Source organism: Tursiops truncatus, chromosome 8, assembly GCF_011762595.2.
Source record: "Tursiops truncatus isolate mTurTru1 chromosome 8, mTurTru1.mat.Y, whole genome shotgun sequence".
NCBI lineage: Eukaryota > Metazoa > Chordata > Mammalia > Artiodactyla > Delphinidae > Tursiops > Tursiops truncatus.
The window spans coordinates 102,445,916-102,470,063 of record NC_047041.1 but is presented as its reverse complement, the minus strand read 5'-3'; the positions used below and the strand labels follow the sequence as shown (position 1 = coordinate 102,470,063).

The following is a 24,148-nucleotide window of genomic DNA, read 5'->3' as shown; positions in this document are numbered from 1 at the left end:
ATCCCAATCTGTACCAGTTTGTAAGAAAGGTTTCCAGGCATTTCTACAGTCTAACACTTTCCTTCACACATCCTCTGACTTACTGTGCTCCCTCTGTTCAGATTTTCCCGCAGTTTCTTTATCCATAATGAGAGAGCAGTTGGGAAAAGAACATCAGCCTGTGAGTCAGAAGCTCTGGGTTCTATGCTAGGTTCTGTCATCTGTAAAATCTAAACCTCCAACTCTCTCTGATAACAAAGAAGGCAGGAAGCCTGGGAGAACTCGAGGTGCCTTCAGGTCAACTCCTTGTGGCCTCTGGTCCTATTTCACCTGTCTAGTAGTTACGTACTAGTAGTTAATCTGTCTAATACGAGGCCAGTAGTTAAGAATTCAATCATGTAAGGCTGTAAAAACGTTGTCATGAATAAACAAAGGTGGCAAGTCGGGGCCAGGTGTTCAGTCCCACCCCCCAGAGCATCTCTGGCGCGTGCTGTGGTCCGAGCTGGGTGAGTGAGGCCTCCGAACCTCAGCCTCTCATCAGGCAGCTGCTCTGGGACCTGACCCAGGAATCCCCTCCACACCTCGGTTGACCCGCGGGCCGGATACGGCTTTCCCTCGCTCCCACTTTGCACCGGATGGCCCCGACTTCCCCCCAGGTCGCCCACTCCTGCTTTCTGCTCGCCCTCCCCGGCACGGGCGGGTCCTCCTGGGCTGGCATCCGGGCTTGAACCTGGGCGTCCGCTGAGGTTTGGCAAACACTTGAGCTGCCTGAGCCTCGGTTTTCTCCGCTGTCAGGTGGGGGCGACACCAGCGCTCAGAGGACGGCCATGCCACCCACTGACCAAATTCTCCTCACTGAGCACCCCGCGGGCTTTACTGCCCAGATGCTCCCACGCCCCACTTCTCCTCTGCTCCTCACAACCCCGCGAGGGACACGCTGACTTTCACCGAATCCTATCATTCCCGAACCTTCCTTCTCCCCCTCAGGCAAAGCCAGACCCCTCTGCCCAAACTTCGCGGCCTCCTCACAAGGCCCGTCTCCTCAGAGTGTCCTCCTCCGCTTTCACTCCCTTCCCGGCATCACCTCGCAGACAGCCACGGCCGTCCCCTCCATTCCGCGCGGCGAGCAGTAGCGACGCCCAATCGCTGGGCGCCCGCCAGGGATTCGACCTCCGCCCGCGCCCACGCCCACGCCCACGCCTGGCCGCGCGACGCCGTCCCTTCCCGCCCGCGCGCGCGAGCGAGCCCCGCCCACCGGTTCGCCGCGCCTGCGCACTCAGCGCCGCTCCGCCCCGCCCTTCTCCCCTGCGGCGAGCAGCGAGGACCTGCTAGGAGTGGTGCGGAGGGTTCCCGCGGTAGCGGAGGTCCGTGGGCCGGCCGCTGGGCAGGCTGCGGGGTTGGGGAGAGCCCGCGGGTGGCAACCGAGGCTGCAGGCGAGCAAGAATGAGGACAGGCCACCACTCCTCCCTTCCTCCCGAAAGAACTTTTCCACGGTCCCAGCGCGAGGTGCAGCCCTCAGCTCTTTGCCTCCGCCGGGAGAAGGGCTGCCGGTGCCGGAAGCGAGATCCCCAAACCGGTGCTTGACCTCCAAACAGTCTCACCTCCAGGGGGGACTGCCCCAAGTGCCCCAGGCCAACCTCTGGTTTCCCACCCTTGGCAAGTTAAAAAAGAGTTAAATTTGAATTTCAGATTTTAAAAAATAATAATTAAAAGAAAACAGTTTTTTAGTTATATGTGTATCACATGCAATATTTGGGACATATGTATACTAAAAACAAATTCGTTCTTCTGAAATTCAAGACTGGGCGTCTTGCATTTTATCTGGCAACCTGTCCCAAGCAGATCCCCAGCTTAATCCCAGGGTGCCCAGCCAGCCCCTAGGCAGGATCTGGAAGGGCACAAGCCCCCCAAGGTTGTGCACTAAATATGCCAACGACAGGACCTGGATTTCTTAGGCTCCAGCTGACAGAAGCTCCGGGGATTTCCAAGAGCATTCCCAACTGATCGGGAAGGTAGTCCTCCAGAATGCAGCTGCTGAACTCAGGGCTTTTCATGGACGAGCATGGTAAGAGGGGCTTGAGCCCAAACTGATGATTTGGCAGTTGGTTCCTCAGGCATCCAAAAGAAAACTGGTGAGAGAGAGTCCTGCCTGGCCTGCCTGGCAGAGCGTTGCCCAAGGAGAAGGGTGGTGCAGGGTTTTGGCTGCTTTCCTTCAAGGAAAATTCTTCCACCCCAGCTCCAGAAAGCCAGGACTGGGCAGAACAGGCAGGGGAGCTGGCAGAGTGCCTGTCCAGTACATAACCTTGGTGCTACTCCAGAGGACATGACTATTGAGACCTGAATCACAGAGCCTTGTCCATCTTTGCTCAGCACTCTTGACCACCCTTCCCATCTCTGTTGCTCAATAGGTAGATCTATTGCAGAAAGGTGGCTTTTATTTATGGAAAATTCATCATAAAACCATCTCGGACTTGATATGAGAACTGACTTTTGGGGAATCGTTGGAGCCTTCCTCTCCCTTTCACTCTCTTCTCTCTCGGGTGTCCCCTTTAGGAAGGGGAGTTGCCAAGGGGAAGGGAGCTAAGATTGAATGACTACCTGTTGTAGGATACCACTGGCTCTTTACATCAATTTTTTTTACCCTCACAAGTATCTTGTGAGATAATTGTTATCTTCACTATCTGATGGGTGAGAAACCAAGATGCTGAAGATGGCTCTTTAAAATATTTCCCATGGAGAGTGTTGGCTCAGCAGAAAATGCCCCACCTTGAGAATGACACTGGGAAGGAAGGGTGGAGGAATAGCTGCCAATGTAGAAGTACTTCAAGTGAGTTGGTCGTCCTGCTTCCAGCTCTTGGCCTTGGAGTGAGCATCAGGGATGAACATGCAATGGAATACCCAATACCATCCTAGATGCAGGGGAGGCCTAACAGAGGTGGCCAGGGACACAGCCAGATGTAGGCAGAAGTGAGGAAGGGAGCCTGTGATCTGAGGGCCTGCCATCGGGATTGCCACCACATAAGCCATTGTAGTCAGCAAAGTTTGATGCAGGCTTGCCATGTGGTGGGCACTTACTCTGTGCTAAATGGTCTTCACCTTTCCTTTATCTTAAGTAATCCTCCCAATCTTGTTAAGGGAAGTGTTATTATCATTGTTTTATTAATGATCAGAATGAGCTTCCAAGAAGAGGTTGTATGACACTGAGTTTGTAAATGGCAGAGCCAGAATCTCAAATAAAAATCTCTTAACCACTCATTCCTTCTCCCACATGGATATGACTGCCTAACTGCTTGTCTCAGAGTTCTGTAGTACAGGGACATTAACATTACCATGAGAAGCCAACCCCTCCGTGCAAAAGCTAAGACAGTGAACTCAGGTACCCTCATCTCCCTACAAACTAACGCTTGAATGAGCCACAGTTCCCACCCTTCTTTCGCCCATTGGTGTGTGCCCCCATCCTGTTTGAGGTCTAGTAATTAACATACTATTGGACTGACTCCACATTATTAAAACTGTTTTTACTTAGACCCCATCCTCAGAGCAGTGGAGTGTTAGAGCCAGAAGGGATTGTAGTAGAGGTTATCAGGGATCCCCAATAGATGAAAAAATTTGAGGCCCAAAGAAACGAAATGACCTGTGTGAGGTTAAGGTCACCTTAGTCAACCAGGTCAACCGAGGAGCCTTTGGATGCTGCTTTGGACATCTTCAGCCCTGGAGTTCAGGGTCATATTACCAGTGTCTTCAGAGGGCCAGTTCTCCCCTGTCCTTAGACCTAGTGGCATATTGACTCTGCATTCCTCCACCTACCTCGGGATTTGGATTACTGTTGCATGTCCACTTCGGGACATGCTGTTTATTCTGAGAAGAAATGCCCTGTCTGGGCAAAAGAGCCCCGGATTGATTCTGACCCAAACCCAAGGGTTTGAGCGGAGCCAGAACATCCTAGGGAATGCTACCAGGTGAACAGTGACATTTTAGGAACTGTTGCGCTGTCTTTCCCTTTTGAATGTGCCCTCTCTGTGTATATCATTCCTGGATACTGCTTAGGAGCTACCTTGTTCTCAGGCTCCCCTACAGCATTCAAAGTCCCCGAAGAGATGACCCTAGGCACTTAGTGGAAAATATCCCTGAGGTCCCCCTTATCAGGCTGTTGCAAAATTAAGTCCACTTGAGTAGTTTCTTTCCCCCTGGGAATCTGTTGAGAGCCTGCTTCTCATATAGGCAATAGGAAAGGGTTAACTGCCTCTCTCGGGTCCTGAGCCAAGGCTGTGCCCCACCAGTTCCCATAACCGGGTTTCCTGAAATGGAGCAGGTCCCAGGTGCCTCTCCACTAATCACATCCCTGGAAATGGGGCCAGGAAGCTCAGATTAGCTCATCCCTTCACCTTCTTGAGGCCTTCTCCACCTGGAGCACAGAATCTGGGGCAGCTTCATGACTCACCTCCCTCTGCTTCCCTATCAGGGGTCAGAAAGGGATATTCTCGCAGAAGAATATTAGATTATGGGGGGCACTAGAGGCTATAGTGGTGCTGACTTTTGTACCAATTCTTGCACTACAGCAAAGGAAAGATTCTCCCCCCAAGACGATATCACTGTTTATATAACTAGAGTATTTCTTCTTCACCCCCGTTCCCTATGTTTTCTTCCTCTCCTTCTTAGAATGACTGACTATGATACTGGGTAGCTTCCTGTTTTTCCTGGCTGATAATCAGCCTTTGCACAGAATCTCTGATTTCTCATCTACTAGTAGCAGGTTCTGGGGCCAGCCCAGGATAGCATTCCTTTCCTGTTAGTGTCTGGTTTCTCCTCTTTCTAGATAACCCATAAAATGTATATCACAAAGTGGTTCTGCTCTCCGTAATTGGCTTTTTACTTTCTCTCTAGGCAGAGCTGGCTTTGTCCTGCCAGCTGGTGTCCACCGGAAGGGAAGTATTCTTTGTAGCATAGAAGACTCAGGAATGGAAACAGCAGTGTGATCTGGTCACATATGGCCAAGTAAACCAATTGATTCAAAGGCCAGATGATCAACTTTACTTGAAAGACAAGTAGGCTAACTGGGACAAAGAATCTTCTTCTAGGTGCTCCATTAAAGAGGACACTGGATCCACATGTTCAGTCTTGGTTCACTTGTTGTATGATTACAGTACTCTGCAGTATTTTTCCAAGAATGCTGGTGTACGAAGTCTTTAAAGCTAGTAGTATGGAAACTTGGTTGAGCTTATCTTTCACTGGTCTCCAAAGTTGACTTGATTTTCACCCATTCTAGCTTTAAGGCCGCTTCTATCTTCTGTTTCCCCAACTTTCATTCTCACCAGCTGAGAAAAGGCTGTGGGATCAAAAGTCTAAAAGGGTCAGGATGTCTTCATTCTTTTCCCATTTTACTAGTCACTTTAGGTGTTATGTTCTAGTTTTCCACAACTAAAATAGGAAAATTCTCCCAGGAATATGGTTAAAATAACATCTGTGAAACAATTGGAGAGTTTTAGAATCTTTAAATTAGAAGAAATCTTAGAATTCATTTAATCTAGTACTTCCCAACCAGAGGAGCAATATTTTTTCCAATTCATTTCCTTTATCTCCACCCTTCCTCCTGAATAGCCTCTCTCTACCTCCTTCTTCAACCTATTGCTGGTAACCAAGGCAGAGAATTGATCTAGTTTGCATATTTTGTGTATTTAGGATTGGGAAATACCTCCCTGATTTCATGCAAGAGTCATTCCAACTGTCCTGACAAGTTGATACCTAGCTTTTACTTGAATTGTTGAATTTACTTGAATTGATGAATTTACTTGAATTGTTGGGAAAGATGCCACCTCAGAGGCAATCCATTCCAGTTTTGGACAGCAGTGGTTTGGTAGAGTTTTCCATCATATTGAACTGAAATCTCCCCTGCTGTATCTTCCACCCATTGGTCCCAGCTCTGCCCTTTGAAACCACAGAGAATTCATCTAATCCTTTTACAAAGGGTAGAGGGGAATACCCAGAATTCTTATTGTTAACTTGTCACAGTGGTTCAGAACTGGCCTGAATGATTGTATTACAGATGTCCTTTGCTTTATACACTAGCTATGTTCCTGAAACGTGTAAACCCAGTTTTGTGTGAATCAAATCATTTTAAACATACTGGGAGACTGTCTGAAAGGAACGCTGTTATCAGTTCTTTCATTAACTAAAAATTGCTTTTGTAATGCAAATAACCACCCCATCCCCGCATTTAACCTTTTTTGCAAGTCTAGATCTTCATACTTGATGTTTTACTTGAGGGGAGATTTGCCTACATACAAAACAAGTAAAATAATGATAATAGCAATAGCTAACATTTGAGCCCTTATCTGGCACCAGGTGTCACGCACCTGACATGCATTATTTAATTTCTCACCACAACTTCCCTTAGAATGATCCTCTATTTCCACTGTTGTGGAGAGGCCACAACAGTGAGAGGCCCACGTACCGCCAAAAAGAAAACAAAAAAAAAGAAAGTGATGGCCCAGAATTTCAACAAGGTCACAAGACTCTAGAACCTTGTGTCTTTACCACCGGGAAGTTTCAAATGCCAATAATAGTTGAAATGGCTAACTCCTAGCTATGTGCCACAGCACAAGTAAATCAGGCTACGATACAGAAAACTGACCTGAGATTTCTATAGCTTCAAAGATGGACACAGAATCTACTCTTTTTGGGTTCTGGCACTGTAAGTTTCCCAGCACAACTCACATTTTCCAGTGCAATTTGATCGAGGAACCCCAAAGACATCCCTTCAGTTATTAGCACTAAGCAGATACTGCCAAATTTTATTTCAGATATATGGGTATCATCAGACACTTTTTCATGGGAGTTTGTGTACTCCCAGGGCTTTGTGGCATAAGCTTCTTAGAAGAAAAAAGTAGTTCATTACTGCCAGGTAAAAGCAAAAGTATTGAGAATAATGGTTGAGCCCAGCCTGTTCCTAGGTGAGTTGGAATCATTCAAATGTGTGGGGTTTTTTTTTGTTTTTTGTTGGGTTTTTTTGTGGTACGCGGGCCTCTCACTGTTGTGGCCTCTCCCGTTGTGGAGCACAGGCTCCAGACGTGCAGGCTCAGCGGCCATGGCTCACAGGTCCAGCCACTCCGCGGCATGTGGGATCCTCCCAGACCGGGGCACGAACCCGTGTCCCCTGCATCGGCAGGGGGACTCTAAACCACTGCACCACCAGGGAATACCTCAAATGTGTTTTTAGGTCCAGTTTTTAATGGTGCTTAGGTTTGCAAGTTAAAAATAGTTTGGGAGGGATGGTCCGTCAATAAGTACTGTTTTAAATCCACACTGGACAAAGATAAATGGTTGTAATACTTCTATGTTCTCAAATCAGTTCCAGTTTCTCCAATTTAGTCAACAACAGCATGCACTCACAACATTGCTCAGCTCAGAACACATCCCGTGAGGCTCCTAGAACCCCAGGCTTTTCCACACTATAGAAGGGAGCTCCAGGTAGGGCTCTTCCGTCCTCCACACCCCTCCTCCGCAGACCACCGTCAGAACTCCCCATTTGACTTGAGACTTTATCTTGGCTCATCCTCAGACTTTTGCTTTCAAATACATGATCATTCTTTGCAAATCATGTCTGAATTGGTGTTACACAGGCCTCCTGGTCCACAGTCATCTTGGGAAATCAGGTCAGTCCTTGTAAGCCCTGGAGCTCCCATCGCAAGCCCACCTTTCTGACCTTTACTTGTACAGCACGCTTGTTTACAACCTCAGGTCATAGACTTAGGGGAGGAAATATGTAATTTTCTTTCTTTCTCGACCTAGCTCTTCAGCCCCCATTTCTACTAATGGCAGAAAAATAGTAAACCACGCTGATTCCAGACAATTCAATCATCTCAAGTTTTAAAGTCAGTCTCTTAGGATTCTCCTCCCAATCCCCTTCTCACAATGTTCTACTTTGTGGTTTAGGTATTATTCTGATGCCAGGGAACAGGCTTTACGGTCAAGTGCTTTCTTGCCTAACTGATAAACTCTAGCCTTCACTTGGTCTTGGCCATTGGGCACTGCACCTGCTGCAGAGATGATGTTCTCTGGTGAGTGGAAGCTGTGGTCTTGGTATAGACAAAGAGCAGTGATTGCTTCGTGGGGAGCTCAGTGGTGGCTCCCACTTCAGCTCTTCCTGGTATATCTGAGCCTCTATCGGGTCCCTGGCTTGGGCCACATACCCCCTCAGCCTCTACTGTGGGGTGCTCACCCCCTACCCTGCAGCAGTCCCTGCAGGCACCCAGTTCTCAGCTCACTCTCACTCTCCTCTCAGGGGCACCAAGGAATTTTTCCGATTTCCTCCAAAGGTCGACAAGCCAAGGAGACTTGGGCTTAGGGGGTGAGAAGCCTGGGAGTGGTGAGGAGATGGAATACATCTCAGACCTACTTTGCCTACACAGGTGACGACGCTACTTCTATTCTGTGGCAGTTGCCCTTGTGGACACAGGGTACTTTGAAAGGCTGTGTCTCCTCAGAGTTCCAGGAATGAAGTGGAGCATGAACCCCCTCTGTCTACTATTGTTTGGTGGGGGGGAACAGAAAACAAAACCCCACTGTTGCACCTAGTTGTTCTTGTACAACAAGAACAACTCTCTTGTTCTCCTTTCCCAATCTTTTTCAGTTTTGCTCCAAGCTCAAAAAGGATTATATTTTCTCTGTGAAGGGGAAACTCACATGTTCTTTCCAATTCGACAGTTGATGGCATAAACTGAACTTTAGGTTCATCAGGTTCTGGCTCTTGAGATGTCTCTTGGATTAAAAAAAAAAATCCCTCTCAAGAACCTGGCTCTTACAATTAAAAAGACTGAAGCTTTCAAGAACATGTTCTCTGCAATAGATTTTAAAAGGTCTAGTTAAGAGTTCAAAACCAAGACTTTGATCTTCTGTATCATTTCTATGCGGAGGGCAGTACATCTAGAAAGCGCTTGCCGCTGCTTAAGTGATGGGGGATAGATTAGGGGTAAAAGAAATGGAAAACACATTGTTTGGTATGAAAACATCCAGTTGCTTCTGTTTACAACAAGGAATCACCTTCTCCCCCAAGGTCTTTTCCGTTTTTCACTGATTTGTTGCACAGGTATCTACATGTCTGCTCTGCAGAGGATACAGCTGTGATAGGGATATTCTCTCTTCCCTCATGGAGCTCATCCTCTAAGAGGAAACACGACCAGTGGGCAGTAACGGTGCAGTACGGAGTGATACCAGAAGGCCCCTGCCCCAGACTTGGAGCCCAGGGAAGGCTTTGTGTGAAAGAAGCAACAGCGAGAACTTTAGACTTTATCCCAAAGGTGTTGGGGAGCTACTGAAGGGTTTTCAGCAAAGAAGTGATCTGTCAGATTGTTGTGTTAAAAAGAGCACTCAAGCTGCAGAGTGGTAGATAAAATGACCCAGGAACAATGCATAGAAGGAGAAAAGGGCCTAGAACAAAACACCATCACCAACAATAACAACAAAATTACTTGACAAGCAGAAAAGGAATTCACAAAAGAAACAAAGGAGGGACCACAGGGGCTGAAGGAAAACCAGGAGAGTGTGGCAACCCTAAACCAAAGGAAGAACATTCCAAGAAGCAGGCACAATTAGAGTCCATTGCTGCCGAGAGAAATGGTAAGATAGTAATTGGAAGTTGACACTGGTATTTAGCAATAGGATTATTGACGACCTGGTTGAAAGCAACTTTAGAGGACTAGAAGCTATATTGCATTGGATTAAATCAATTGCATCAAAGCCTATCTATCCCCTTCGCTTGCCGTCTGTCTCTACACTGATATCTTCCAAATGCATATCTTAGTCCAGACCTCCTCTTTTTTTTTTTTTTTTTTGGCCACGCCAGCAACATGCGGGATCTTAGTTCCCCAACCAGGGATCAAACCCGTGCCTGCTGCAGTGGAAGCTCAGAGCCTTAACCACTGGACCGCGAGGGAATTCCCTAGACCTCCTCTTTGAGCTCCACACCCAGATATAATGGATGACTCAATGTCTCCAAGACCAACACTCTCTCCACCCAAACCTCATCTCGGCAAATGGTACCTCCCTTCCTCCAGTGGCACAGTCCATCCATGAAAAACCCTTTTTCCTCACGACCACCCCTATATCTAACCCATCACCACAGCTTGTCAATCCTTTCTACCTATGTGTTTCTCCATCTCCACTGCCAGCATCCAAGTTCAAGCTACCATCTTCTCTCTCACCTGAACCACGGTGGTAGCCTTCTAACTGGTTTCTCACATCAAATTACATACCCCTCTAACCTGTTCCCCACACAGCAGCTGGAGTAATCTTTTAAAACTACAAAGTTGATCACTTCGCTTCCTTGTTTCAAATCATTCAATAGTTGCCAGGACTCTAAAGGTAAAAACCTAAATTCTTTAAATGGCCTAGTAAGCCCTGCATGACCTAGCCCTTGCCTATCTTCCTAGCCAGCATTCACCACACAATTCCTCTGTCTTCCCTCTCACTGTCCCTCTCTCTGTTTCTCACACCATGCCTCCTGCAGTATCACACACTCTGTGTCCCTGTAGCCAAGAACATGGTTCAAATGTCAGACTGTCTGAGGTAAAATCCTAGTTCTACCCCTTCCAGGTTCAATGACCTGGGGCATGTCACTTAATGTCTCAATGCCTCCGTTTCCTCTTCTGTAGACTGGGGTTAAAACTTACCTCTTAGAGTTGTTACAAGAAGGAAATGAAATGTTCTGTGTAAAGTATAGAAACAGGGAATTCCCCAGCAGTCCAGTGGTTAGGACTCGGTGCTTTCCCTGCTGGGGCCTGGGTCCCATCCCTGGTCAAGGAACAAAAATCCCGCAAGCAAGCCGTGAGGCACCGCCAAATAAATAAATAAATACATAAATAAAGTATAAAAATATAGTCCCCAATTAATGTTAGCAACTGCTAATATTATTCCCCGTTCCCTGCCTGGTTAATGCTTCTCATATTTCAGATCTCAGCTCAAATTATCTGCGGGACGCCTCCCTCGTGCTCCCACCTGCCCACCACACCGCAAACTCCCTAACCAGGTTATGACTGTTAAATTCTCACATAGCATCCTGAACTTTTCATTCATTCTACAGTACTTTGTGATTATATACCCGAGGGATTATTTTATTAATATCCATCAGCGCTACCAGCCTGTAAGCTCCAAGAGGACAGAGACAGTGTCCGTTTTACTCATTATTAGATCCCCAGATCCCAGCACAGTGTCTGGCATATAAAGCAGGTAGGTTTTGGATGAATGTTTGATTGAAAAGGAGGCAAAGAAGCGGAGCCAATGAGTTCAAATGACTCTAGAAGACTATCATCATAAAGATTAAGGGCAAGACATGGAGAAGGATCTGGTTTTCTCACTACATTTTTAAGCTGGCAGATACTTGAGCATGTTTAAATGCTGATGGGAAGGAGCCAGAGGAGAGGGAACTCACCAAAAGGGATGAGAGCCATGGGGCTGTGCGAGGGGATGGGACTTAGGGCAGGAGCAGGAAGAATCAGTCTCAGACAGAAGGAGGGACACCTCTTCCATGGTATAGGAACGAAAGCTGAGAATTCAGCTGTGCCTGTAGGTTTGGTGGCAGGAAGTCCTACCAAGACCTTTCCATGAATCTTGGTAATGTAAGCAGCAAACCTGGATTTATCCGAGAAGCTCAGCATATTTGGTGGACATCACTCCATTCACTTTTGCCACTCATGTAAAAAGAAAGCAGATATTTTCTTCATCATTGACTGTACTAACGCACTACAGAGCAAAATAACAAGTTTCCAAAGCAACTCAGTTACAGAGCTGAGACAAGCGATCTTAGTGTTCTCTTTATTGAACATGCTTCCTCCCCAAATTGGGAAACAGTATGGTAAAATGATAATATGGTAAAATAATAGCTGGCACTAGTTGAGTGCTTACCATGTATGGGGCACTGTTCTGGTAATTTATCTGCAATAACTCATTTGATCCCCACATTACGATGTGGAAGCTGAATTCCAGGGAGGTTAAGTAACTTGCCCAAGGTTAACAGGTGGAGGTGGCAAAACTAGGTTTTAAACCCAGGACACCAGGACTTCCCTGGTGGTCCAGTGGTAAAGAATCCGCCTTCCAAAGCAGGGAACACGGGTTTGATCCCTGGTCGGGGAAGTAAGATCCCACATGCTACGGGGCCACTAATGCCGGGCGCCACGACTACTGAGCCTGGTCGCCTCAACAAGAAAGCCCATGTGCAGCAAACCACAGAGCTCGTGTGCCAGAACTAGAGAGAGAACCCGCACGCTACAACTAGAGAGAAGCCTGCACGCCACAACAAAAGATCCCTCATGCCTCAGTGAAGATCCTGAGTGACACAACTAAGACCCAATGCAGCCATAAAAAAAATAATAAAATAAAATAAAATAAACCCAGGAGTCTGACTCCAAAATTGATACTTTAAAAATTTTTTTTATTTTATTGAAGTATAGTTGATTTTCAACGTTGTGTTAATTTCTGCTGTACAGCAAAGTGATTGTTGTACATATATATATTCCTTCTCATATTCCTTTTCATTATGGTTTATTACAGGATACTGAATACAGTTCCTTATGCTCTACAGTAGTACCTTGTTGTTTATCCATTCTATATATAATGTTTTGCATCTGCTAATCCTAAACTCCCAATCCATGCCTCCCCAAAATTGATGCTTTTAACCACTCTTCTATACTCCCTCTCTAGCAGAGGGGAAAGAACATATGAGGAATCAGAAGACCTGGTGTCTCTATTACGAACTAACTCTATGTGCTTGAGCATTCGCTTAGGTGTCTGAGCATCAGTTTGCTCATCAATAAAATGAGAATGAGAACATTTACTTTATGAGGCTTTTAAAAGGGTTATGCGATGTTGAAAAGGGGAAATCACTATATACAAGATATTATTGTCATGTTTATCATAAGATCTAATATCCTTGTCTTCTAGTTGGGTCACAATCTAATAGGCTATCATGGAGACCCTCGGTTCCCATAACCAGTACAGCAGCAGCAGGTTGGCTGATTCTCATCCCATCAGCTTTAACATCCCTGACCAAGTCTCCTTGATGACCAAAAGCACACCTCGGTGCTCCCTTCCTCCTGAATGCACTCACTACTACCTTTGGGAACAGCTGCAGCTTATGCCCTCACTTCTTTGATTTTGTTGCCTGAGGAGTGACTGTTAAAAAATAAGTAGACTGAATTACAGCTAACAGTGAAGTGCACTCCGGAAGGCCAAGTTCCAGTTTGGTGGTAGAATCCTGGTTCCAGTTTAATGGTGGAATCTGACTATCAGAGCTGGGAGAGAACTTCAAGTTCTTCTTTTAGTGCAACTAACACAACAACCCCTCTCCCAACCCATTTTATAGACTAGGAAAACTGAGGCCAGGTAGGTGAGATGACACAACTAGTTTGGATTGGTAGCAGGCTTTTTTTTTTTTTTTTTTTACCTTGAAAATGTTTTCAAGTGGGTTTAACACAAACGATTTCACCTTACCAAAATCATATCTGGAAAGTACTTCAAATACTTACATATTTGTTTCATTATGTATACCTTTTCAGAAAGGAGCCAAATCCTAAAATGTCATTACTCATAAATAAACAAAACCTTAAACCAATAATTCAGGCAAAGCCCATTCTTCACATTGCCCTTACTTGGCCATTTCAAGCATTTCTCAGGTAGAAACAGGCCCACATCTTCAGGGGCAGTAAAATCTAATGGTTCAATTCAGACTGCTCTGTACAAAGCTCAGTCTATTATTACTAGTTCATCTCTTAGCTTAGTCTCCTAGTCTGAAAGAACTGTACCTATCTCTTAGAGCTGGAGTTGGGGAGGGGGGGTCACATGAAATAACACACTTTTAGCACCTACCTGGCACTCTATAACTTTATGATTTGGGCATAATTCTTTCCTCTCTTAAGGAGATAGCAATTCACTATTCGATGACCTTAGACCACTAGACATTAGACCACTCCGATGCTACTAAACCAAGGAGAAACCCAGCTGTGACAGGCTGAGATATGTCCGTCCCCACCCCCATTCCCTTTTAAGACAGTGAGTAGGCCGGAATTCTGGTTGATAAATGAGAGGAGCTGAGAAGAAGCTGAGAGAAGCTGCAGTGATGACTGTTCTGAGAATCTGATCTGCGAGGAGACGAATCTCCACATGTACCGTGGAGATGCTTTGGGAAAGACAGCCGGCCTACCTGACCGAAGGAGGACCAGAGAGAGAAGGGCTGGATGAAAGAAATGCTTAAAGGGAGATGGATTGACTGGAGGTGCCCAAAGAGGAAAAATTGAAACGGGAAACAGAGGCTGAATATTGGGAAATCTTCTGGACGGTGAGTGCCATTAAAGGAGGCATTGCGTGTCCCGGGGATACAGATTTGGGGCGAAAAGCGTAGCAGGGACAAAGGTGGGCTACTCAAACTGCGGAGACAGAGCCCCCAAGCTGTGGGGGGTACCCGGATGGCCCGAGGGTGACCAGGGCCGGCGAGGACCGGAAGGCGGGGCTCTGGGGGCACTCACAGGGTAGGCGGGGGGTGGGTTGGGGGGGAGGTCGGGAGCCGGCAGAGGAGCCGACGCCGTGTTAGCCCCGGGGAAGGTCAGCGACCCCGGGCCGGGGAGCTGAGCGGAGACCCGAGAGGGGCCGCGGTTGCCATGGCGCCGGGCGGGGAGGGGGTGACTTGGGCCCCGCCCCGAGTCCCGCGGGGCTGCCGGCTCCAGATGGTCCCGAGCCTCCCGCGGGAGCCGGCGGCCTGCGGCAGGGGGAGGCTATTGTCCTCCTTCCGCGGCGCCGCAGTCCCGCCGCTCGCGCCCGCGCCCCGCCACCGCCGGCCCCGCGCGCTCCCCGCGCCGCTCGCGCCCCGTGACAGCGCCCGCCTGCAGCCTGCCGTGCGCCCCGCCGCCGCCCGCAACCGCCCCTCGCGGCTGGGCTGCGGGCGCGGCAACGACCGGTGCGCCCCCGCCCGCCGCGCTCCCGGCTGTCCGGCCGGCGCTCCGCACCGAGGTAGGTGCCGGTGCCCGTGCCCGCTTTGTCCCGGCCGGCGGGGCTGTGCGCTTTGTGCGGCCGCGTGCGGTCGGCGGGGTCGGGGTCGGGGTCGGGGTCGGGGCCGGGGCCGGCCAGGGGAGCAAGGGTGGGAAGATGCGGCTCCTGGCGCTCGCTCCCGCTGGGTCCCGGGGACAGGATGGAGAGTCAAGTGCCAGCCACCCAGGTACCCGTGTGCGAGCAGCGGGGATCGAGGCTTGCGGGACGCGGGCCTTTCCGGAGACCAGAGAAGAGTCTGGAAGAGTTGGGGCTGACAAACGCGTTAAGGGATCGGGTCGCTGGGCTCTGAGCGTGTCTGACAGCGCCAGCTGTTCGCATCGCGGAGGCGGGCCGGCCGGCGCGGGTCCAAGTGCTGCGGACACGCTCGGCTGTCTCTGCCCCGCTGCTGTGAGCGCTCGACTCCCTCTCGGGAGCTGGCTGGGGGCTCCCTCTGGAGCCGGTGGGCTTCTCCTCGCCTCTTTGGTAGCTAGCTAGCTGCATGCTCTCCTTTTATGCTCCCTCACAGTGTGTGTGACATGCTCCCTCACAGTGTGTGTGAGAGAGGGACACGGTTGGCTGTGGTGACCGGAACACCGGCAGAGGAAAAAGGGAGAATGAAGCCCCTGCGGGTGGCGGGGAAGAGGCAGCGTAAGGTGTCCCTGTGGCCGAGATATGCAGAGGGCTTGGAGTCCGTGGGCACAGAACTAGCGGGCAAGGCCTCCTCCTGAGCGGTTCCAACTCCAGCACCACAATCGGCATTTACCACCCACTGTGGCTCAGAACGACTTTACCCCTTTAACCTCGTGGCATTGCATACTTGTCTGATCTGCAGGCTTGCCCCTGTCCTAACCTGCTACATGCTGTCTCCGTGGGTTGTTTCTCAGCTGCCCTCCTCCCCTCCGAGAGCAGCCACAATTCCGGCGCTGGAGAGCTGGTCGGTTCAGGCACCGGCACGGTGTCTACAAACCAGTTTCCCTTGAAGGTGAAGGGGGCAGAGTGAATTCCAAATGTGTGACTTAGCTTGAGGTGCTGGGCAACCTCTTGGCATATTCAGAAGAGCAAGGGATTAGGGAGAAAAAAGCTAATAGGGATCTTAGATTTGTCCCTTAGGGAAACTGATGTAACCCATCGGTTACAGACTTGGGGGAGGGGCGTAGCAAGGGAGTGGAAATTAATCTGAATAATTCTGCCCTGAGTGGAGGATTCTAAAGGAGACGATCAAACAAAAATATAGTCCAACTCTTCAGCCCAGTTCCTAAATTCCTTGGAGGAGAGTTCCTGGCGCTTTGTCAGGAACACAGCCTTGAGAGAAATGGTTGGGGTTTTGTCTCTCTGTTCTCTGGTTGCCCTGTGTGCATTTCCTTCTGCTGTCCTAGGAGCCCCGAGTTTGTTTGTGATTTCTTTTTCCTTTTACCTCTCCGCTGGTCCACTCATACTTTGAGTCAAATAAGATTTTTACTTTGCCAAAGTCCCCATTCCTTCTCATCTGTTATTCATCCCGCTGTCATTTGTTCAACTCCACCGCCCAGCAGCATCTCCAGCCACATCGTCGTCCTTCCGCACATCTGCAATTTGCCTGTGTCCAGCCATCAGCTCTATTTGTCTCATTAGATCTAGAGCCCACTCCATCTTCATTTTCCTCTCTCCTTGCCTGAGGCTTCTGGTTCTTTGTGGATCTTGGGGTTTCTGAGGGGAAGTTGTATTTGAGTTTAGCATGGGAGAGAGCCTAAACAGACCCAGGGGCTAACCTCAGGTCACACTCATCCCTGAAACTTTGTGTCTTCTCTGTCCTCATAGCTTCTCTAACTAATTTAACTGCTTCTCATCTTTGGACCACAGTGGCCCTCAAGATGTGGTCTCCAGACCAGTAGCTTCAGTATCATCTGGGAACAGTTTAGAAATGCAAATTCCCAGGCCCCACCCCAGATCTCCTGAATCAGAAGCTCTGGGGAGCAGGGCCCAGTGGTCTGTGTTTTAATAGCCCTCCAGGTAATTACGATTCATGCAAGGTTGAGAATCCCTGATCCTGAACTATAGAGCTCAACACTGACGGTACTCCAGATGAGAAGCAGAGGGTCTTCTCTGATGCCATTTTCATTCTTTCCTTGTGTTTTTTTCTCTAAATCTAAAAAAGACATGAATTTGATGGAAAAAAAATATGGCCCATTCATTCAATGTCTCTTTTTTAAATGTTCTTTTTTAAAAAATTTTATTGGAGTATAGTTGATTTACAATGTGTTAGTTTCTGCTGTACAGCAAAGTGAATCAGTTATACATATACATATCTCCACTCTTTTTTAGGTTCCTTTCCCGTATAGGTCATTACAGAGTAGTGAGTACAGTTCCCTGTGCTATACAATAGGTCTTTATTAGTTCATTCAATATCTCTTTATTGAATATCTATTGGGAAAACACCAACATGAGTAAGATGCAGCCCTTGTCCTCAATGGGTTAAAAGTGGAGCAGGCAGAGAGACACATAAACAACTCACTGTAATACAATGTGATAAGTGTAATAATAGCTGCACGCTGAAGTGCTGTGGGAGCACAGAGGAGGGAATGATCAACTGGCTCTGAGGGAGGGAAAGAATTAATCAGGAGGAGGATGTGTCGAGAGAAGGAATTAGGGTACAAGACAGACTCTAGCCCGGGGGGATAGGATTTCTAGCTTTACAGCCCAGCGAAAGGGAGGAAAGGGGAAGGGGGGCAGCTGCCCTTGAGGACCAGCTCTAGGCTGAGTAGAGTCCGCATCCAGCAGCGCTTGGGCATATAATCTAGCAGGACCCCAAGCGTGCAGCTGGCGGGAGTTGGCTTTATTATAGCATGAACAATGTAAGCTACTTGGGCCTGGCCTCCAGGTCAGTAGCTAAGAATAAGGCATTGGTGAAACTGTAATCTGGATTAGCTGCCGTACCGTTCTATTGCCAGAGTCCAGGAATCCATGGAGAAGAATCAGGTTGATGATTCCCCAGCATAGAGTTGATTTAGGCGGTCATGGGGCTGGGACACAGGCTGACTAAGGAAATGAGCATGGAGACCCAAATCATAAGCGAGGAATGATAAATCAGAGAAGAGAAACCAGGATGGGATCTATGTAGAGAAACTCAACCAGAAAACTACAGGACTCTGGACATGGCAGCAGGGAACACAGAACACAGCATATTGTCCAAAAGGCCAGGGGTCTGCAGAGCCCAAATGCTTGAAAACCAAAACTCAGAGGCCCTCAGAACCACTGTGCTGAAGGACACCAGAAAGCATCACTCACTATGGGAATAAACTCCTTGGAGTCCCAACATGGTGGCCCCATGGGGTCCTGTGACCTAAGGCAAGGGTCCCCAACCCCCGGGCCGTGGACAGGTATGGGTCTGCGGCCTGTTAGGAACCCGACCACACAGTAGGAGTGAGCAGTGGGTGAGTGAGTGAAGCTTCATCTGCCACTCCCCATCGCTCGCATTACTGCCTGAACCATCCTCCCCGACCACCACTGTCCATGGAAAAATTATCTTCCACGAAACCAGTCCCTGGGGCCAAAAAATTTGGGGACCACTGATCTAAGGACACCAGAGCCATCTTGGTTCCTTATCTATATGATGGGAGGCATCTTGGAAACTCAGGATGAAAAGCATGTACATCTCAGATTGGATTTAGCCAGGGGACCATTTTATTTGGGAGAAGGGGAGGTTTCAGCTTCATATTTTCTCCCCCAGGTTATAGGAGAGGCTGTAACACCCAGACCTCCCTGAGAGGTCTGGATCCCATGCCTTGGTCCCAATAGGATCTGTCAGGAGGACAAAGTTGGGTCACCAAAAAGAAGACAAAGAGGTATATGTTTAGGTTTTGTACAGCTTCCAGAGGTCCTGGGGACACACAGCAGTTTGGAGATGGGGTCTGACAGTCTGCTTCTTTAGGTTTCTGCTCTTTGTGGAGTACAAAGATATAAAACAAGGTTTGAAAATCTCAGAGGCCTTCAGGGGCCAAGCAGGTAACAAAAATGTGTGACAAGGCTGGGAAGGAGCCAACAGGGAATGGTGGGGCCTGTAGAGAAGTGGAAAGCGCAAGCCCACCTAAAAGAATCCCAAATTAGTTCTTTTATAACAGCTCATTGGCCATACCCCTGGGGGCTGGCTTTAGGAGGTTTGTGACTCCTGATAAAAGGAAAAAGGGTCACAGAATAGAAGGCGGGACATTGTATGTAGGGTTTTTTGTGGAGAGCTCTGTGCAGGGAGAGCGGGAATGCTAGAAATGTGCATCCCAGAGCTGAGTGTGAGCATGGCTGCTGTGGAAGAAGCCCTAATCTGAGGGGCCCAGAGAAATGGAATTCGAATTGGTCCCAGGGCTTAGGCTGCTTCCCTGTCCGGTGGCTGAGAGTACTCGGGGACTCTAGTTCAGGTCACACCTTGCCTACAGCACTCTTTGCTCAGGTTGACTTGACTCTGCCCTCGAATTTATTTTTATATAAATATTTACAGAGCAAATTCAAAGAATCTGCTGGGGATTAGGGGAAATGATGGATTTTAAATGAGAAAGGAGTCCTCAGCCTAGTAAAAATGAAGCTCTCTTTCCTATTACAAGGAATGAAAAGCCCAAATCTAGGAACCTGAGACCTTAACTCCCAGGGAAATGTTTGTGTGTGTTTTCTTTTTGGGAGAAAAGGGAGGGGTAGACAGTCCTGGCCTTCACGTGGGGCGGGTTCTGCTTGATGAAACCACTTAATGACAGAAGCCAAGTTCTGCCCTGTACACCCATGGGAACACATCTCACATCTCGCTAACCACCCACAACTCACCACCCATTCTTTCTTCCTTCCCCCACACCACACAAGAGGTACCATACCTTTTTTCTAGAGCCAGAGACTGCCAAGGTCATAGCCCCAACCCTAGGAAGTGGTGCTAAGGATGAAAATGTCTTTGTATTTAAGAGGCACTAGGAAAATGAGAAATGAAGAATTTGGGGTTCAGTTACAGAGTCAGCCCCCTCCATTCTCTTGAATGGCTGCTGAATTACTCGAGAACTTTGGATAGTAGAGGTTTAAAAAAAAAAAAAATCCCTAAAAGCTAATCTGAAACTCATTTGTTAGTTTGGAGAAGGACAGGGTTTGTTTGTGTAAAATAGAGTCGTGAGTTGTGCTGGCGAGCACACATGGTCCCAGTTTCCCCAGCCTGGGCCCTAGAAGGGAGTTCTGAAGGGCTCCAGGAAGTTCAAGAACATGTAAATGTTATGATTAAGCGCTTGTCCTCCAGAGTCAAAAAGAATCTCGCTTCAAAACCCAGCTCTGCGCCTTCCAGCTGCCTCCCAGCGACCCTGAACCGTGATTTAACTTTCATGGAGCAACTTCGTCATCTATGAAATGGGGATGATAATGGACCCTTGCCCCACAGAGGGTTGCGGTGAGGTGATGCATGTAGATGGCGAGGACACATATCACAGCTGACGTTCATTGAGCACCTATTAAGTATTCTCTGTCACAAGTAAAAGGAAAACAAGGGGAGATAACCATACTGCGTCCTCCTTTGAACTCCTGGGCTCTTTATCCATGCTTACTAGCAGTGCATCAGTCTTCCTGGTGTATCATAGATGCATCTTGGCCTGAGAGCAGGATGTGGGTCTTTTCACCTCAAATCGCTTATAGCAGCAGTCCCCAACCTTCTGGTTTCATGGGGGTGGGGGGGATGGTGGTAATGCCAGCGATGAGGAGTGATGGGGAGCTGCAGGTGATGCTTCGCTCCCTCACCCGCCACTCACCTCCTGCTCTGCAGCCTGGTTCCTATCAGGCCATGGACCCATACTGGTCCACGGCCCGGGGGTGTGGGGATCCCTGGTTTACAGGGTATAGGAGGCCATCTTGGGGGTGGGGGTGGGGGCAGGGGCACTCAGAACAGTTTGTGGAACCAGGAATGAAAGAACTCCAGTTTATACTCACTATTGCCCAAGGGGTCCCAGGCCTGCTTCCTGCATTGCCCTGGTGTCCATATTGCTGTCCTGAGCCACGCTGAGGGCCATCGCCACCTTCGGCCCCCTGCCCACTGTCCCTCTCTGGCCTGAGGTTCTGGAGACCTTCATCTCCACTATGTCGCTCTGAGACACTGCTGCCTTCCAGCCTCACTCCACGTGTGTCTGTTGTGTTCCTGTCTGTCTCTGCTTCTCCACCATGGCTTCCTCTCTCCCACTGGGGGATGATTTCCATTGGTGAAAACAACGACCACAACCTTTGGCCGTCAGGAGAACAGAGCAGATCTAGGGCAGGAAGAGAGGAGGACATGGTGAGTGTTGGACTCACTGGCTTTGAGAGGCGCCTCACCAGCCACATTCCCCCTTGCAGGAGCAGGAGGCCATCCACCACCATGAGCAGCACCCTGTCACCCACAGACTTTGACAGCTTGGAGATCCAGGGCCAGTACAGTGACATCAACAACCGCTGGGACCTGCCCGACTCGGACTGGGACAATGACAGCAGTTCGGCCCGCCTCTTTGAGAGGTCTCGAATTAAGGCCCTGGCAGGTGAGGTCAGGGGAGGGCCGGGGGAGATGCTGAGAATGGGTGTGGGATGGGAAGCTTGTCATGAAGAGTCCTTCAACTTCATGGGAAGACCGACTCTTTCTAAGCTGCTGCACTAGAGCGGGAAATCCAGATCACCCTACCAAGCCCCTGGCCCCCAACTCCAGCCTCAAGGACAAACCGCGCACCATCAATAACATGCCCAGCTTCCTTCCCCACAAGCAGGGAGAAGCCGTGCTGACCCTGGGACTCAGCTGTGTTCCCCTCTGCGCTCAGCTGACTTCCCGGCCTCTGTCCCTGAGTCATGTTCCTTGATTCTTTTGCGCTTAGTCTTGCTATTCTGTTTCCACCCACCTCTCCCTTACCTTTCATCCTCTTGTCTCTTCCTTGATTTCCACCGTCATCTCTCACACCTGTTCCCCTTCCTAGTCCAGTAGCCTCTCCTCTCCCTCCCCACCTGTTCCTTCCACCTGCCGCCTGTTCCTCCCTCTATTTCATCTACTGGTTCCCTGAAGCAGGTTCCCTCTGCCTGCCTCTGGTTTCCGCAGCCGCCCATTCTCCCCGCCTGCCTCAGCCCCTGCCCTCCCCTATGGCCTCGGTTCTCTCCTTCAGCCCCTGCGAACACAAGCAAACCCGTTCGACGGGCCTCCCTGCGTTCTGGGGAGGAGTTGTCATGGCAACAAGAGTGCGGCTGCCACCTGACACCACCGGCTGCGGCTGTCGTGGGGCTGAGTCACCCACACACCCCAAGGCCACCCACCTTTTTGGTTTCCCTCCTCCATGCCACCCTTGTCTTTTCCACTGACCTGCTGGCCTCCCAGCCCAGTGCAGTGGGAGAGGTCACAGCTACTCCTTCCTGAGAGGTGGTGCTCCCAGCGTGGGTGGGGTGGCCTCCTATAAGAAGGGAGACACTGAGGGGGGTGGTTCCCAAACTTGGCCGCACTTTTTACAGGATCACCCACGGATGTTTTCACAAATATCGGTTCTCAAACCCCTTTCTGGACACACCAAATTAGAATCTTTGGACCTAAGGTCCAGGAATCGGAATTTTTAAGCTCTCCACGTAATTCTTTTCAGGCAGCCCAACACCATTCTGAGGATCCCCATGTGGTAGCCATTGCTTCTGGGGGTCCCTTATCAACTTCTGCTGGGCCTCCCTGTCCTTCCCGTTAGGTCTACACGCTGGCTTGTGAAATACTCATATTGCTGTTTCTATAGATGAGAGAAGGCAGAAGACACGGGTTATGGAGAATCTCACCTCTCTGGGGGAAAGCTTCCCTGGTACCCTGATTTTGGATAAGAGTAGCTTCTAGAATGGTCATGATGTCTGTGTGCACACGACACGTGATACCCAGGACTGTTGCAATGTTTGTGCATGCGACATATGCCACCTATGCTGTCAATAGGTGTTTATCTCCACTACTAAACGGGGCTCTCCTGAGGAGGTGTCGCTGTATGGGCCTTGCCTAGCCCTGCGCCTCGCACCCGTAGGTGCCAAATAAATACTGAATGAAGGAAGATGGGAGAAGGGCAAGAGTAGCTTGTAAGTGACAAGGGCTGAAGCCCATAGAAAGGTAAGAAGGAAATCGGGTAGATGTGCCCGGCAGTGGGTGTCCTGGGGGCCTGGGATGGCCTGGCCGAGGAGGGCCTGATGGGCCCCATGGCAGGGAAGGAGCTGATACTGGAGGTGAGGATGACAAACAAGTGAGGAAGATAACAACACCTATCTCACAAATGAAGGAATGTAAGCAAACACCTAGCACAGTGCCTGGCTAGTACTACTGAGCTGGCTTTGCCCCTTCAAGGATTTCTCTTTCTCTGCTCCCTGAGCTGGGGATCAAAGCCCACATCCTGAAGGGGGACCTCCCAGAGTCACAGAGAGGGGGCATCCTCATCACACCTGCAGACCCTGGGAAAGCAGGACTTTGCTTCGGGGGCCTCTCGCTCGGGTCTTGTGTACTCGGGGGCAACTCGGGGCCAGACGGGCAGGTCTCTAAGGCCCCGGCAGTTCCCTCCTGCGGCCCGCGGGGCCTGGCCCTGCCCCAGCCGGAAAGCTCCGCCTCCCACCCCTCCCCCGTCACTGTCCGACCTGTTTGTCTGGAGCTGCCTCCGTCTCCTCTCGCCGCAGCCAGGTGTGTTCTGACGACGGGTCCCGCAGCTCGGGGCTCAGACATCCCGTGACTCCTTTTTCCCACTCCTCGAAACTTCCACCGTCCTCGAGGCACACCCCCTGCCACCCGGGGACCCCAGGCTCGCGGGATCCCAGGCTCGAGGGGGAGCCGACCCTCGGCGCCCCGCCACGGCGCGGGCAGAGCATGGACGCTGGGCCCCGGGAGAGTGAGAGGCAGCAGCATCATGAACGGGCACGGAGTGAGCAGGGCGCACGGGCACGGCCTGAATGGGGCCGGCGAGTTTTACTACGAGGCTGTGGAAGAGTCTCAGAACCCCGGGGGCCTCCCGCTCTCGCCGGCTGCCTTCATCAGCCCGGCTCAGTACGCCAGCATGCTGGAGGGACGCTTCAAGCAGCTTCAAGGTGGGCTCCGGGGGGCGAGCGGAGGGGAGCCGCGCGGAGAGGGGGCCCCGCGGAGCGAGGGGCCCGGGGGGCGTGGGAGAGGAGCCGGAGCCAGGAACCCGGGGTCGGGGGGAGCGTCTTCTGTGACTCA

At 49.8% G+C, this 24,148-nt stretch overlaps 2 protein-coding genes and 1 long non-coding RNA gene across 12 annotated transcripts in view; 1 reads left to right on the top strand and 2 right to left on the bottom strand.

The window, feature by feature from the left end:
• TOP6BL (TOP6B like initiator of meiotic double strand breaks) overlaps positions 1–2,065 on the bottom strand; it is a 92,538-nt gene extending 90,473 nt beyond the window's left edge. For 2 of the 9 annotated variants that reach the window (XM_073809214.1, XM_073809211.1), the window contains exon 1: positions 1,064–1,208. In XM_073809214.1, coding sequence (XP_073665315.1) covers positions 1,064–1,093 — 30 coding nt within the window. In that variant the 5' untranslated portion in view covers positions 1,094–1,208. Of the gene's footprint in view, positions 1–83; positions 1,209–1,921 lie in introns of those variants that run through there. The other 7 variants (XM_073809212.1, XM_073809220.1, XM_073809216.1 and 4 more) reach the window with 7 other exon arrangements.
• Positions 2,066–17,172: 15,107 nt separating this feature from the next.
• LOC117313224 (uncharacterized) lies at positions 17,173–23,574 on the bottom strand. Its single transcript, XR_012333623.1, has 2 exons — positions 21,851–23,574; positions 17,173–21,224 (listed from the first exon to the last, which is right to left on the bottom strand). It is a non-coding gene; the product is annotated as an uncharacterized lncRNA (long non-coding RNA).
• Positions 23,575–23,662: 88 nt separating this feature from the next.
• SPTBN2 (spectrin beta, non-erythrocytic 2) overlaps positions 23,663–24,148 on the top strand; it is a 29,077-nt gene continuing 28,591 nt past the window's right edge. Inside the window, exon 1 of one of the 2 annotated variants that reach the window (XM_033861171.2) lies at positions 23,663–24,018. In XM_033861171.2, coding sequence (XP_033717062.1) covers positions 23,841–24,018 — 178 coding nt within the window. In that variant the 5' untranslated portion in view covers positions 23,663–23,840. The remainder of the gene's footprint in view (positions 24,019–24,148) is intronic. The other variant, XM_033861170.2, reaches the window with a different exon arrangement.